We start from the raw sequence: 15,131 nt of genomic DNA on the forward strand, positions 1-15,131 counted from the left end.
TTAATCAAAGTTAAATTAATGAGCTGTCACTGTCTGGGTACTATTTTTATATGTGTGTGAGTAAATACTTAACTAATTAGTTATTGGTTATTCACTGTGTAGGCCGAAAATCACTTGAGTTTGATGAAAGACTTGCCTCCATCATTTAATGTAGTAATCTTGCAACAGTCCTTGGACAAGAAGAAGTTATATTGTGCAATTTTTGACAAAAAGCAATTATCTCTAAATTTGATTGAAGGAAAATCTAAAAGCAAAGAAAAACCCATTCCACAACCGAAACCATCAAATACTTCTGTTTTCTGCATTAATGCCAGCCAGACTTGGTATATACAGTGGTATTATTTACGTAATTTGTGAATGGTTCATGAGTCTAAATTGCAACAAGTGTTTTTTTGTATAACTTTTTGTAACACTTTAATTAAAGCTATGATGAATTAATGGATCACTTAGAAGATTTTCAACAACGTTTGATGAGTTTTCTTCTACAAACTGAGTATCAACGATCACAGTTAGCAACGAGGCAGAAAATGTTGAAAAATCTGTCAAAGGATGTAGCTGAACTGATCACTTGTGAAAACACCAAGGAAGAACAAGCAGAAGGGAAAAAAATGAAGGTATATTTGAAATAAAATGCTTAAACCAGTGTTTCCCAACCAGGGTGCTGCATGATTTTATATTTAACAGCGGATTTGTAGCATATAATCTTCTAATCACAATCATTATTATTTTGATTTTAAAACTCTGAAGTAGATATATTCACAAAAATGATAACCGGCTTGTTCTTAAAATTGCAAAAACAAAAGTTGGTAAGAAACTTAGCGTGCTGTGGAATTTCTTTACTGAAAAAGGATGCCACAGCATTTTTTTACTGAAGAAGGGTGCTGCGAACCTAAAAGGGTTGGGAACCAATGTTATAAATTGTAACATCCATAACATACTTGTTCTATTGTTCTATCCTCAAAGTTACATGTCTTCAATAATTAATTCCTTCCTTTCTCAGTCTGAAGATAAAGATTATCATAACATGTCATCCTTCAAGCGCATCTTTTTAGAAATATACCAGTGATCCTAGGTACCCATCTCTTTTATTTCTCTGGCCACCCACACACCCTTTTCACCAGATATGGTTTGGTGATGAAGTCAGTTTAGTTGCCGACTACTTTATCATGAAAAGTGTTATTACTGATTTAAACATTACCATTAGCAGACCCAATCATTATGACCTTAGAAGAGTTTATAACATCACTGAGCCTGAACATAAACATAGTGTAAGGTTGCAACGTGAAACTACAGTGACATCGTTTGCAGCGTTATGTTTTAGTGTGTAATTAATGTCATTTGCTACAATGCAAAAATCGGAATGCATATTACATGTTATGATCAGAGAAATGTAATGTTGCAATAATTATTATGTTTTAATTCTTTGATAAACTTTCTTCGGAACACGACATACTACACAATAATTAAATAATTAACGAATTGAATAATACCACATTTTGCAGCATCAGAGTAAAATAAACTTGTATTTAATTTTTATTAGTCCCTTCGACCAGAGCATGACATGAAGGCAACAATATGAAGTTGATAAAAGCAAACAAACTGCAGGCAGTTACATAATTCTATTGGATAACTAGTTTGAATATTATTATGTTCTTCATCTGAGAAGATTTTTAAATAAATGCATTATATGAAATTGTTACAGTATGTTGTTGGAAAATTGTCACAAATGAAAAATCCACGGTGCAAACAGACAACAACATTCGCTCGAGGTTACATAATTAATAGATATGGTGTTACAATATAACAATTTGCTAGACGCAGGTGCAAAGTAAACCATACAAAACAAATTCAACAATGAGATAATACAGACGATAGAAGCATAAAAATAAAAAACTGTGATTTGCCAGGTAATAGATAAATAGATCTATTGTTAAGGTATGTTCTAACAGATCTAAAAGAAAAGAGACGCCATTTTTGAAAGCTTGTCTATTTAATGGGGGGTTTAATTCTTTAGTTAACAGAGCTTCCTGGATTTTACTCTGGTAATCTGTTTTACATTTTGTTAATATTTAATGGTATTTATGTACAAGTCGATTTTACTGCACGTACTGCATTGTTCTACATGTTCTGTTACTGCTGATTTTGCATATGAACAGTCTAACCTCGAGTTTTCCGTTATTGTTGTACCAATGTACACGTCATGTGGATATCAGAATTGATACAACATTTCAGATACAAGTGCCGTGGACACTCTGGATATGTTATTAAAGTATTTTCCGAGTTTAAATGGGGTAATAGTGCAAACAGTGTCAAGATTAAGTTCCTTGTTGAGAAGGTTGACAACTTTAAATTTGAAAATAGTGGAGAGTTTGCCAATATACAATATTTTTGGGGTTAGTTTTTCAATGGTTCCTTAGTTGTGGTGTCATGTTGAGTGTATTTGTTCTTTTCTGGTGCAATAAATGAATCCAGAGATCTTTCGAGCATGTCTTGGGATAACTATTAATTTTTCAAGAATATTTTGTGGAGTATATTAACTTTAGTTTTGAATAATGAGTTGTATAAGCAAACATACCAGGCTCGGTTAAGTAAGTAAAAAATTAAAATTTTTTCCATTTTTTGGGTACTACTGCCTCAAAGTTAAGGAGAACCCCAGTATTTGTCTTTTTTCGAAATACCCATGAGTCAAAGGAAATATTGGTAATACAAATTTCTGTTTTTGAGAAAACTAACGTGGGATTTCTTTTTTCCATAGTCAATATTATGTTAGAATGAAGCTGGTGTAGTTGATTTTGAAAGTGGCATGATTTGGGTTTTCAAAGATGGCGTCATCCACGTATTGAATATAAGTTTTGGGTTTTCAGTATATTTTTTCAAGATGTGCTAAACAAAATTGGCGAGAGTTGGACGTAACGAATTTTCCATGGCAACTCCATCGATTTGTTTATATAGTGTGTCTTTGTACAAAAACATTCCTCCGGTTGCCATTTTTAAAAGTTTGGTAAATGCTTTTTCACCAAAGGGTGGTGTGACAATGGCGTTTTTGCTATAAAAATGATTGGTTATTAAACCAATTCAGTTTTGAAGTGGTACATTCTTTTAAAGAGCGATACTATATCAAAGCTAACCAAGGCGTCAGTTTGTTTCAGTCGCATTCCACCATTTTGTTTATAAACTCAGTGGTAGAATTAACCTTGTGTTGATTGGGCATGTTGAGTTTAATGTAGGTTTCTAGATATTTAGCTAATTTATGTTCAGGAATTCCAACATTCTAACTGTTGGGTGTAATGTATCTGTTTTCACGATACCGTAGATATGAACAAGTGGTTATTAGCGAAAAAAGTTTTTTTGTCTATGTTTTCTCTATTTTCCCTTCGCGTAAAATAACGGGATAGATTTTCGTGTGGCAGTTAACCTTTTCAAATTTTTCTACATCATTACTAAGATGTGTTCAGGTGCGATGAGTATCTGATTCACAAGTATCTGTAACGTACAAGTACGTTTACAGTTATTTAAAAAAGAGTTAAGGGTAAATTTCACTTTGTCACGAAACATATACGTGATAGGTATCTTGATGCAATTGGCAGCCAAGTTTATTGTTTGTTCCAACCAAGTATATTATAAGATAAACTATTGACAATTCAAACATCGAATTTCTTTAACTGGATTCATTTAAAGTTTAAAATGCTTTGTTGGGGATTAAAATTTAACCCTCGAAACTAAATCTTTTTTCAACTGCAAAGGAAAACCTCAAACTTTTTCATGTACTCGTCACACCAGCAAACATCAAAGAAATGTACGGAGTATGAAGTCATGAATGATTGTGTGTGCAACGTTGGGGTTGTTTTGACTTAAGATGTGCAGTATAGCGACATAATCAAAATCAGAAAAATCAAAAATTATTCATTCAAAATAGTGCACCAACAAACTGTGTCAAGTTGTTGCAGTTTAAAGTTATAGTAGAGAATCAGTAAAAGTTCAAGAAAAAAATGTACTGTATTGCTGCTTTTTAAGTTTGCCAACCCTGGGTATGTGTTGCATATCCTTAGGGCAGCTACGCCACAGTAAATCTGTCTAGTATTTGATGCATGATAGATTGATTTATGATATAAATAATTTTGTTTATTGTGATAAATATGTTGTTTTTAGGAAGAATTTCATTGCATACTACGAGGCATGGAGAATTATCTTAAACCGTTTGCTGAACACATCTCCAGAACCATTGTGCCGTCACTTAACAAGCAGGCAAATCAAATTGTAATTACAAAAACTTTGTTGAAATGCTGAGCAAGTATTGTATGTAGATCTTTGGGTGTATTTTTAAGTCAGGTAACAAGAACTCTCTCACAAAAATGCAAGGCACATTGCTGCTCTAAAGAAGGTTTATAATTGCAATATATCTTATGCTTTTTCAAAAACAATTGAATGTAAGATATGAAAATTTTGTCAAAAAATTATAAAACTGTAATATTTTTTGTCATAGACATTTTTCCTATTTTTCTTTTGTAGGAAGATTATTTCCAATTATTAATTAAATATGATTATTGTTTATTGAAAAAAATTTTTCTTGTTTCAAAATATAGCTTATGAACATTTGTTCCATCGGTAGCAACAATACAACAAATATTTTAAAGAAACACACATTTATGGTAGGATAACATTCATTCATCTACTGTACATTAAAAGTGAAAAACATTTTGCAGGCAAAAGCATTTGCTTTGAATGACTTTTTTTATAAAATTTTACTAATTCCATGCTTATGAATTATGACAGATTGCACAACTCATACAACTCATAAATGTGCCGTCAATGCATTATTTTTGGTTATGATGAATTCTAGTGTTTAGGTAAATCCTTTTTGTTACAAAAAATGGTACATTGTAACTTGCTATAATTTAATCAACCACAAAAATATTGTGGTCAAAATCATTTTGAAAAGATGCTTCGGCTTGAGTTGTTAGACGGGCGATGTTGTTGTGGCGCTAATTTTTCCCAAGACTTATTTCTGTGTCAAGTGTTTAGAACAAGGTATCACAAAAATGTTTTCATTCACCCCATTCTGAATTATTAATCTTCACAACTTGTTGGTAATAAACTGTTCAGTATTTAGCATGTACACTACTTAAAGTGAAGGTTAAGAGAAAAATTATCTTAAATCAAAGACGATTTGTCAGTTTAATCAAGTATGCATGGATGACAAAAAATAAGTATCCTTTGGATACTTAGTGATAGGTTGTGACTGCCTTGTGTAAATTAAGATTAATTTAATTTAACTATAGTTGGCGTATTTTGTTTAGCGAAAGCTTAGTAATTACCATAAAACATGATTTATTTACCAGACCATGTCTGTCACTGGTGGCAATACTATGCTAAAAATAAAACCAACTTCAAGTGATAGCCTATCTGCAGAGTCGTTTTCCAACATCCAAAAGACTTAACCCCTGCTGCCATACTTGACTCAAATACTAGCCATTAAGCATATTGATTTCAGGTTTTCATATCATGATCATTGCCACTTTCCTAGTAACTAACGGCAAGTTTGCCAAAAACTGCTTAACCACTGTATTATTGAAAAACTCCTTTTCCAATTTACTTATCGACAACTCTTGTTTGATTAATGGTTAGCTTGTTTTTGACTTTGCCACTTTTCATACAACTATGCTTCCAGTAATCCATTCACACTGGACTTCATTCTAGTTCAGTGGTTCTTAAACTGGGGGGCGTATAACATTCATGAGGGGCATGCGAGAGATGACAAACTGTCTATTATATGAGCTATGTCTAAACATGCATTCTTGACTTTCGCTATAGGTTCATTTTTACTAAAATCTTAAAGTGTATTACGATAGCAATGGTATCTTTGAAATTTGGATTCTGAAATACGTCAATCGTTACGTCATAGTATTTGGTGTCTCTCCGAATTGAAGCGTATTGTTTCATTTACTCATTCACGCACTCCTAGCTCGACTAACAGTTGTCTTGTGTTCTCTTTTTGTGGTGACCTGTTTTTTTTTTCTCACAGAGGGGGGCGGCATAACAAGAAAAACTTTTACAAATGCATCACTAGTAGAAATACTTAATTTACACTAAATGCATTTTCTTTAGTTTTACAAAGATGATGTATACAGGAAGCCAGATGTTTTTGCTACTAACCTGTAAATCTCCGTTCAGTTTACGCCGTATAATTTTCGAGTCATTAACGATTGAAAATTTGTGTGCAGTTTTGGCCACAGATAATAAAAATAGTAATGTCGTGCACCCGGTTTAAATAGGGTAAAACCAAAGTCAGCCAATATATTAAAACCTTAAAATGAAGTAAAACTTAAATTTAGTATTGATTTAATAACCAGATATTTTAGTAATTTAACTAATTGTACTGACACAAAATGAGTGGAAAAAAGAGAAAGTATGACTAAAATTATCTGAAATATGGCTTTATATATACCACAGTGAACGGAAAAGTCGTACCGCAATGTGTGATATGCTTAGAAAAGCTAATCAACGACGTTTTGAGACCAAGTCGTTTGCAGCGTCATTTTCATTAATATAAAGACAAAACCTAGGAACAAACTTGACTGTGAAGCTGACCTAAGATGTGCATTATCTTCTACAAAGCTTCGAATTAAACGTTTGGTTTCCCAAAAACGACTACATCCTTCACATTAATAAAAGTTAATTGAAAATAAATTATTGTTTTGTTAATGCTTTTTTATTTTGCAATGAGGTGGGGCGCAAAATGTTTAGGTACCATCAAGGGGGGCGTATGCCAAAAAGTTTAAGAACCCCTATTCTAGTTATTGTAGAACAACTTTTTCCAACCTTATTTTGGTATAACCTTTTACCCACGTGCCCCTTTTTTCCAATCTATATCCCCTGGTTGTTTGTAGTCATGTGTTAAAAATTTACTTTAAGGTGACCAAGTTTAGTCTCAAATAAATATATAATATTGACAAATCAATTCAAATTCAGAGTAGATGCAATAAATTTGTGCAAAAAAGTGTCATGTCAATGATTGCTGTGTGAAAATTATTGCAATGAGTTGAAAGTGCTCAAGACGTTGCAATGTATCATACAATGGTTCACACTGATGTTGAATACATAAAAATTTGTTTCCCTTAAAAGCAAATTGCCTAGGAATTATTTTGGTAAAATTTTCAACCACTTGGCTTTATTTCAAGCACAAATTTACTAGCCTCTTTTAGTGTCTTGAAATATATGAAATTTCATGCCAATATATGTCATATATTATGGTTGGTCACCCTAACCTAATTGTATTCAGTTTTACTTTTGCATGGTATTTTAGAAACATTTGTCTTTAACTTAACCATGTTTTTCACATTATTACATGTGATACATTTAAAACACTAACTATCTTGTTCTCATTAACCTATTTCTGCTGCATTAGCCCACTCATTAAAACCGACCAAAGCTAAATTTTGGCTATACTTCAACTTAACAAATAAACTTACCCTGAAATTTTGAATAGATCAAATAGTATAACCTTATTTTCACGAGCAGTGCCAAAATTGACCATATAGTCATTGTCTAACAGTGACCATGTCCAAGTGGCATTGTTATTTACTTTACCATACCAAAAATGACGCAGTTCTCACTCAACAAAACGGTTATTTCTCAAAATTTCTGCTCTGAGTGAGCACCAGCCAAGTTCATTTGACATCACATTTATCTAAAATGCTTTTGATTCTAACCTAGCCTGTATTAATTAACAATTTCCTTTTCTCATCACAAACAAGAGTTTCATTTGAATGCAAAGATGTGTAATACATGCTTTGTGGTACTTTACCCTAGCATTCATGACTCTCTCACTTCTATTATCCAGTGAAACTGCTAAAGTGATGAGAAAATACATACCAATAAACTTTTACTGGTAACATATGATATCCCATGTAAAAGTAAAACTTTATAAATGTACTATAACAAGGTGATTCTAGAACCTTTCTGTCTTTGCCCAAAAAGTTGCCTTGTGTTTGAAATAGGGCTAGGGTTTTAGCCAAGTTTTTGTAGGACTTAGCTGGTAGTTAGCTTTCATAGTCAAGCCAAATTGGCAGTTGTTGGCAAAACCTCCAATTATTCTCAACTATCAAGAGGAAAACTGTTCAATTGGCAATCAATGTCTTGCTAGATTCTAAATTTTGTTTTGGAAGTAAAATATTCCAACACGGAAATGATTGACAAATCATCACATTCTCATGGGTCCATGGATTATCAAAAACATTGGTTCAAATTTTTCTTTTTCTTGTACATTTTCGGCAATTAGCTCACAAATTATGCTGTTGGCTTGGGTGATAGTAACAAAGTGATTATTAGCTGGACAACTTTCCTTAGTTTGAAACCTACTTGCAAAAAAAACATGCATTTAATTGTTCAAGTTCTAACCAAATAAATATCTTTGTAAGCCTGATCATGCATCATTTTAGTGTCAAGTTAGTCATGATAACAGCTATTGATCAGATACTGGAAAAGCCATTCTATTTTAATACTGCGGATAATTTTGCCAAATGAAATTGTCTATTTGAAAAACTACATTTTTTTCCTGCTGGTCTGTTGATGAAAACCACGAACTTGTAGTGTAGAGTTGTGTATCAAAAGAATGTCTCCTATTGCACTTGCCTTTATTTGCTTTCATTTCTGTTATATGTTTTCATGTTGTAACTTTTCGTATTGTTTTCTAGTAGACCTCGCTCTGTAGACCCGTGTAAAAATTACTCAACTGATGTTAGATCTTGCTGGTTAAGATGAGCATCATGCTTTGAACCATTTTGCTCTTAATGAAATTCTGAATCTCATTTTGATTTCGATACACATTTATATGTCTTTAAAAAGGTCCAAAGCAGTTTGAATGAAGAAGGTCCAAAGCGGTTATTTTTCTATACTGTGATGGTGGATTTGAACTTTTCCGAGATGTTTTTAATGCAAAAGAATATAAATCAGTTAAAAAAACGATTGTTTCTAAGTAACTTAGTCATAGGGATTGTTCAGAGAGGTGCTTGTGCTACATATTCTATGGGCTTGATTAATTAAAGTTTTGAACAGGTTGACCTTGTGTTTCTTGGATACGAAGCTGGTCCATTGATATGATAATCTTAATCCTCGGTCTTAGGAAACACTTTCCATGACTTAAACCAGGCGATGATTCCTTGTTGCTCAAGCCTCGCTTACAGAGCTAGCCTTTGTGCAAGTCTCCAATGTCACACATTTTTTTAAATATTTTATTACCTGAATTTAGAACTGTTCACTAGGTCTATTGAGCAGGAGCAAGTTTCATTATTGCCTTGCCCAATGGTAGCGCCACAGGGTATCAAACATGGGCTTCATTATTGCTAGCCCAGTGCACTAACTAGTTGGCTATCGTTCAGCCTAAATTAATATAAATTTATAACTTTAATCTTATAACGGTAAGTTGGACAATAGGACAATATGTCAGTTAGTAGACAGGATATTGGTCACCAAGCTAGTAAAACAACCTTTCTTTTTTTAGATACAAACAGGACAACCAGTTGATGCCTTACCAGCAGAATTTTTAGTAATTTTAGCTGGATATCCTCTCATGTCTTTTCCATTTGAAGCATTAAATTCATTACAAACTCCATATATAGATTCTGTGAGCCGTGATTTTTCTCTTCAGGTAATTTCTGTTATAATAAACAACTTAAGAAGTAATGAAGGAGCAATGTATAGGATTGAGACTTGATATTCAAGTAAAATTCCCATATACAGTGTCACCTGTAAATGAGTTATGATTTTCTTCAAATAGTGCCACTATACGAGTAACTTCTATTTTAATAGTAGTTTTGTCCAATATTTATCTGCTATTTTTGGTTATGTAATTTCTAAAGTTCCATATACATTCAACTTAGGTCGGTTAAACCCAGGACAACTCAACCAACTTCTGTAGGTTGAATTTTCCTTGGTTTAATTGTACCTTTGTTAAATTAACCAGTCGGTTATTACCGCTCCAATTTAATTAAAGTTTATCTAAAAAGATAAAATTGCAGACTGGTCATAAACCTTGTACTTGGCATTGAAGGATAGACCTTCTCGTAATCTGTTTATCTATTCATGCATTTGGTTTGTCAGACAATATTGTAGATAAGTAAAAAACTAATGTCACACTAAAATCTTCAGTCCAGGAAACGGTTGCACTTGCGCCTAGTCACTATAGCTAGATCTATAATTTAAAAACTGCATCCATTTGTCGACCGAATAGGACTTTCATTCTATTCACATAAAATCTTTATTCAAAAGCACTTGTCATCATCAATAGAATGAATATTTAGAATCAATCAAAATCAGCACATGGCCCACCAAGCTAACTAAGATTTGCAATAAGCATTCCTTGTATTGAGGATGTGAAGATGTGAATGGGATTCGAGACAACTGCAATCATTAGTATGATTACACAAACAATAGTTCTTAACTGTGTGCGTTCTTAATATTATATCGGTACAAAGAGGCACAAAAGCAAAAAGACCGACAACAAACTTAATCGATGTGAAGTGGATAACACATAATATGTCCTTCTGTCCTGCCCTGAAATATCTTGGGTAGGTCACTCATGTATCACTGACACCTGGAGTGATTGTGCAAGTAACTTAACTTACATCTTGAGTCACTTTGATCAGAGACAGGTGGACTCAGGTTGGGATTGCTATTCTTCGTTCAACGGCTCTAGCCCTGGTCAACTCCATCGCTGAGTACTGTGCACCTGTATGTTGCGGCAGCAGGCACACCCATCAAATTGACACCTTCATATATGGCATATTGCATACTGTGACTAGATGTCTGTGACCAACACTATTGAACAATTTTCCCATCTTTGTACTAGTCCAACCTGCTGCATCACAGCCACTTTACATTTTCTTTCGCTTGTGGAACAATTGATCCTCACCATTTTCTGAACCTGAAATTTTTGCGTTAGCGTGTGCTACGAACGGGCGAAAAAGCTTAAAATGTGCATGGCCACTAAAACCATAAAGCAGAAATTAAAAAAGCCAAGTTAAGCTAATGAACAGGCGGTGTGTTATATATATATAAATCATAACCATAAAGCTATAAAATTAACACATTCTTCTATAAGTATTAAAGCAGTGTTAAAGTATTGAGTCTGTCTTACCGCAACTTTTCTTTAGCTTTTCTAGTTGCTAATTAGCAGACACTAAATGTGCCTCCACTCCCTCACCTTTGTGTGAATCGAAAAATCACAATTTCAAATCCACATAACCTTTAGGCGAATACCTATCGAATCTTCATGTTAACCTGCTTAGTGATACACTAATGAAATGCTACTTAAGAAATGTTACTTTGTATTGGTTGATTAATCTGGTTTAACCTTTATTGCAAACATTTACACTTAGAAATGCAATGTAAAATGACTCTGTTTACAAAATGTGTAGTTGCTTCATCAAAGGTGGCATGTGGATCCTGAGTATGCATCTGCTCTGGATGAAAAGAAGAAAACTGAAGCAAAACTAACCCCAAAAGGTAGCGGAGATGGTGGAAAAAAGACATCAGGAACACCAGCTGCAAAAATTATTCCAAAAAATAGAGATATTCTCCCTAACTGCGCTTGTTGTGATACTGACAAGTAATGAATTGTTTTATTACGGACGGCATAAAACTTTGTGTGCCGTTTGCAAATAATTGTTATCATATGTAGTAACTAATTTTAACAACTTATAACATGCATAGAGTTAGATTGGAGCTAACTTTTGATGTGCTGTTTTTCTATTATTTCTAGAGTGCGTTATATAGTAGATCCACATGATGATTGCTATGAAACAGAACAGTATAGGCCGGATGAAGTTTTCAAACAACTTGTTCAACATTATTCACAAAGTTTTTCTTCACGATGGTTTGGTTATTATGGAACTGATGATATGCCCAGCAATGGCCAATGGGAGGATACGATCCAAAACTGCTCTATTTTTATTTTCTTTGGAATGGAAAGATTTGTTTCCCAAGTATGTAAAATATAAATCGAAATACTTTTAACTATATTTCTGCACTTACTGGATGGAATTTGCAGAAACGTAGGTCACAATTTTTTTATTTTCTTTTTTCAGTTTTTACCATCAAAAATAGCTGCATTAAATCTCGATGAAAATCAAGTTACAATTTTGCTTGACAAATCTCAAACAAACAAAAGCTTTAGACATCAGAGCAAAGTTGATGTGGATAAAACAAATAGACTTCTTTCACTTGAAAAGCCTCTTGAGGTATGATACATTTTTTAGAATAATTTTATTACAATGATGGTCTAAGTACTTTAGATAATTTAAATACTATATGTTTTTTTTTAAATGTATTAAATTTTTAGATGGATACTACTTAAAGTTTAACTTCTAACATACTTGAAACTTTCTGTTGTAAAATGGTTGTTGTTGAAAACTAAGATTGTTACATAATATGAAAATTGACTAGCTGTTTATACCAACTTACTGAGAATTCTTTCCATGTGTTGGTCACCCACAGCGGACATCATCAGTCTGTGGCATAAATAAAAGGAAAAAATGAACATAACCATAACCATAATCAAAGATCAATACGATCTTACAGATAAAATAGATAAAAAACTGTAGAATCTAAAAGTGTTAAAGTACTAATAATAATAATACACAATTTAATATTGTATTGCATTTATTTTTAGCATGTTGTTTAGTTTTACATTACATTTTATAAGCAAATTTTTTAGTCATTAAATTTGTAATTTTGTTTTGATGAACAAAAATATCTACCCAGGCATGCTTTAAGACAGGGATGTCCAACCTGCGGCCCGCGGGCCACAGTGCGGCCCACCTGAGATTTTTGTGTGGCCCGCTAGTCATTTTCACTCCAAGTAGTATTTTGAACTTTGAATCTTAGCCTAATTAAAATGTACCAGTCAGCTCTTTATGTACACATTTTTCTTGAAATTTAATAGGTTCTGCGGCCCAATGACTTATTTCAAGTGACAATGCGGCCCACTATAATAAAAGTTTGGACATCCCTGCTTTAACATATATGGTCAACATGCATTTTGTGATGAGCTACAAATAATACAGCTTTACTTCATTTAGATTTCTTCTGTAATGATAAGTTGTAATAAACAACTTTAAGATTTTAATTAACTTGAAGGTAAAACATATATCTAAACAAATAAATCAAGAGATAACGATAATTTTACATAGTACGTGATAATTGGATACATATCTAAAATCGCGTATACGTGCAAGGGTAAGCACAATGGGCTAATGGCGATGAATCAACTGAATAACATTCACAATGACTGGGTTCTACAAAATACATTTTACTTGAAAATAACATAATATAAACTGATCTAATACTCGTATAACAACATTAAAATTGCAACCTGCAAACAACAACATATAAGAAACAGTTTGAAAAATTCAACCTAACATCCAATTCCAGTATAACCTCTATTTTTATATCTCATATTTCTTTTCGTGGGTAGTCACAATCCCTGTAAACAGCGTCTCACCAAACTTACTTACGTAAATTGAAGAGGTTTATGGAACTCAGTTAGAAATTACAGTAAAACCATAAAAAAATTTAAAACTTACGCAACCACAAAATTTTTCATGGGCTAGGTGTATTTAGTGCAACATTTGGTACCATTTTGCTTCAGTGAGAAGCCTTAGGCATAAGGTCAGGCCTCCTGTTGGAACATATTATGAAATTTTGTAAAATGCACTGGCCATTCCACAATAATTACAAATAACATTATAACATATGTCGGGATTTCCAGACATATTAATCCAACATGCAAAATTTCTTAAAGGTACATGTCGAACGTTAAAAAGAATCCCATATTACTTTAGTAACTAAATAAAAGAAACAAAGAATTTTTTCTGTGTAAGGGGTTCTGCCTTCTTTAAAGTGAGAAGTTCCTTGCCGTTATGTTAATCAGTGATTTGTCTGTGATTTTTAAAATTTCTACTGATTCGATTCCAAAGTTATAGCCAAGCTAGCACTGTTGCTGTTGTTGTTTTGTATCAAACTGAATACTGCTTTCAAAACATATTCCAAACTGATGATTTCAATACCACTGCAGAACTACACTGATCGATAGAGAAACACAATGTGCATTATAGGAACATGCTTTCGTAATCCCGAAATAATTGAAATGAGATGTGTACCAAACAAGTGCCAAAATATTGTACAGCATTTGACAATAAAAGATACAAAAATATGTAAATAATTATAAAATCTTCTCAGATCTGCACAAGAATTCTGTTTAAAATACGGGCTAATTATAATAACTAGCAAACATTTTTTTGGGTGTATCCTTTGCCAGACATTATAATCATTGCAATAATTTTATATGTTACAGTAACCTGACTCGAGTTAAGGTTTCTTTGTCGAGACAAAGTTTCTGGCTCCACTGAAGTGGGCTTGATGGTAAGGAAACCAACCAATTGTTTTACGAAAAATGCCAAAAAAAGTGTCAGGGTTAACTGACAGGAAAAAGTTTAGACTAAATTAGCACAAGGTCAAACAGAGCAAAGATATTTCCCTGTATCGTCTAAGCTAGCTATCGTCTAATAGCTAAGCCTAGGTTTTAGGTTTCACAAAAACGGGGTTTGGGATAACTCCGATTGGAAATTGAATCCAACCACTTAAACCCCCTAATTTGAATCAAGTTGCGCCAAATGGCTGTTTAACTCAAGTCAACGTGAGTGAAGGAAGGTCAATGCTGTTAACTGTATAGCTAACATCACACTACAAGTTGTCTTAAGTAGGTTACTATTTGTTAAAGTCATGTCAAAGTTATTGCGTTGAACCTTTTCTAGAGAAGTGTAATTTATCAAGAAAATTTTCATTTTTGTTACCTCTAGCTCTAATTTTCTGTTTCCATACTTACCATACCATAACTTCATTCAATTCAGGTCCTTTTTGGCAACCAACGCAATTCAATTAGAGTCGTTAAAAAATATATGAACAACTAATTCGTTACAACACTAGAACTTATACTGACTAATAAATTTGCATGTAGGTTGTTGTAGCGTTTCACATGCCAGATGGCCATTGGCCAGTTCCTGGACCATTGAAACGAGCTGCTTAAGTGAATTTTGCTAATGCCGGACACTACCCTCAATCATTTGGTAACCTAT

The 15,131-nt window shown here is 33.1% G+C and overlaps 1 protein-coding gene across 4 annotated transcripts in view; it reads left to right on the forward strand.

The window, feature by feature from the left end:
* Window positions 1-15,131, forward strand: part of LOC143450844 (cilia- and flagella-associated protein 46-like) — a 143,706-nt gene that overhangs the window by 121,947 nt on the left and 6,628 nt on the right. For 2 of the 4 annotated variants that reach the window (XM_076951574.1, XM_076951576.1), the window contains 7 exons: window positions 103-323; window positions 425-614; window positions 4,150-4,257; window positions 9,500-9,646; window positions 11,415-11,605; window positions 11,759-11,981; window positions 12,084-12,236. In XM_076951574.1, the coding sequence (XP_076807689.1) occupies window positions 103-323; window positions 425-614; window positions 4,150-4,257; window positions 9,500-9,646; window positions 11,415-11,605; window positions 11,759-11,981; window positions 12,084-12,236 (1,233 nt within the window). Of the gene's footprint in view, window positions 1-102; window positions 324-424; window positions 615-4,149; window positions 4,258-9,499; window positions 9,647-11,414; window positions 11,606-11,758; window positions 11,982-12,083; window positions 12,237-15,013; window positions 15,123-15,131 lie in introns of all 4 variants that reach the window. The other 2 variants (XM_076951577.1, XM_076951575.1) reach the window with 2 other exon arrangements.

This window comes from Clavelina lepadiformis, chromosome 3, assembly GCF_947623445.1.
Source record: "Clavelina lepadiformis chromosome 3, kaClaLepa1.1, whole genome shotgun sequence".
Classification (NCBI taxonomy): domain Eukaryota; kingdom Metazoa; phylum Chordata; class Ascidiacea; order Aplousobranchia; family Clavelinidae; genus Clavelina; species Clavelina lepadiformis.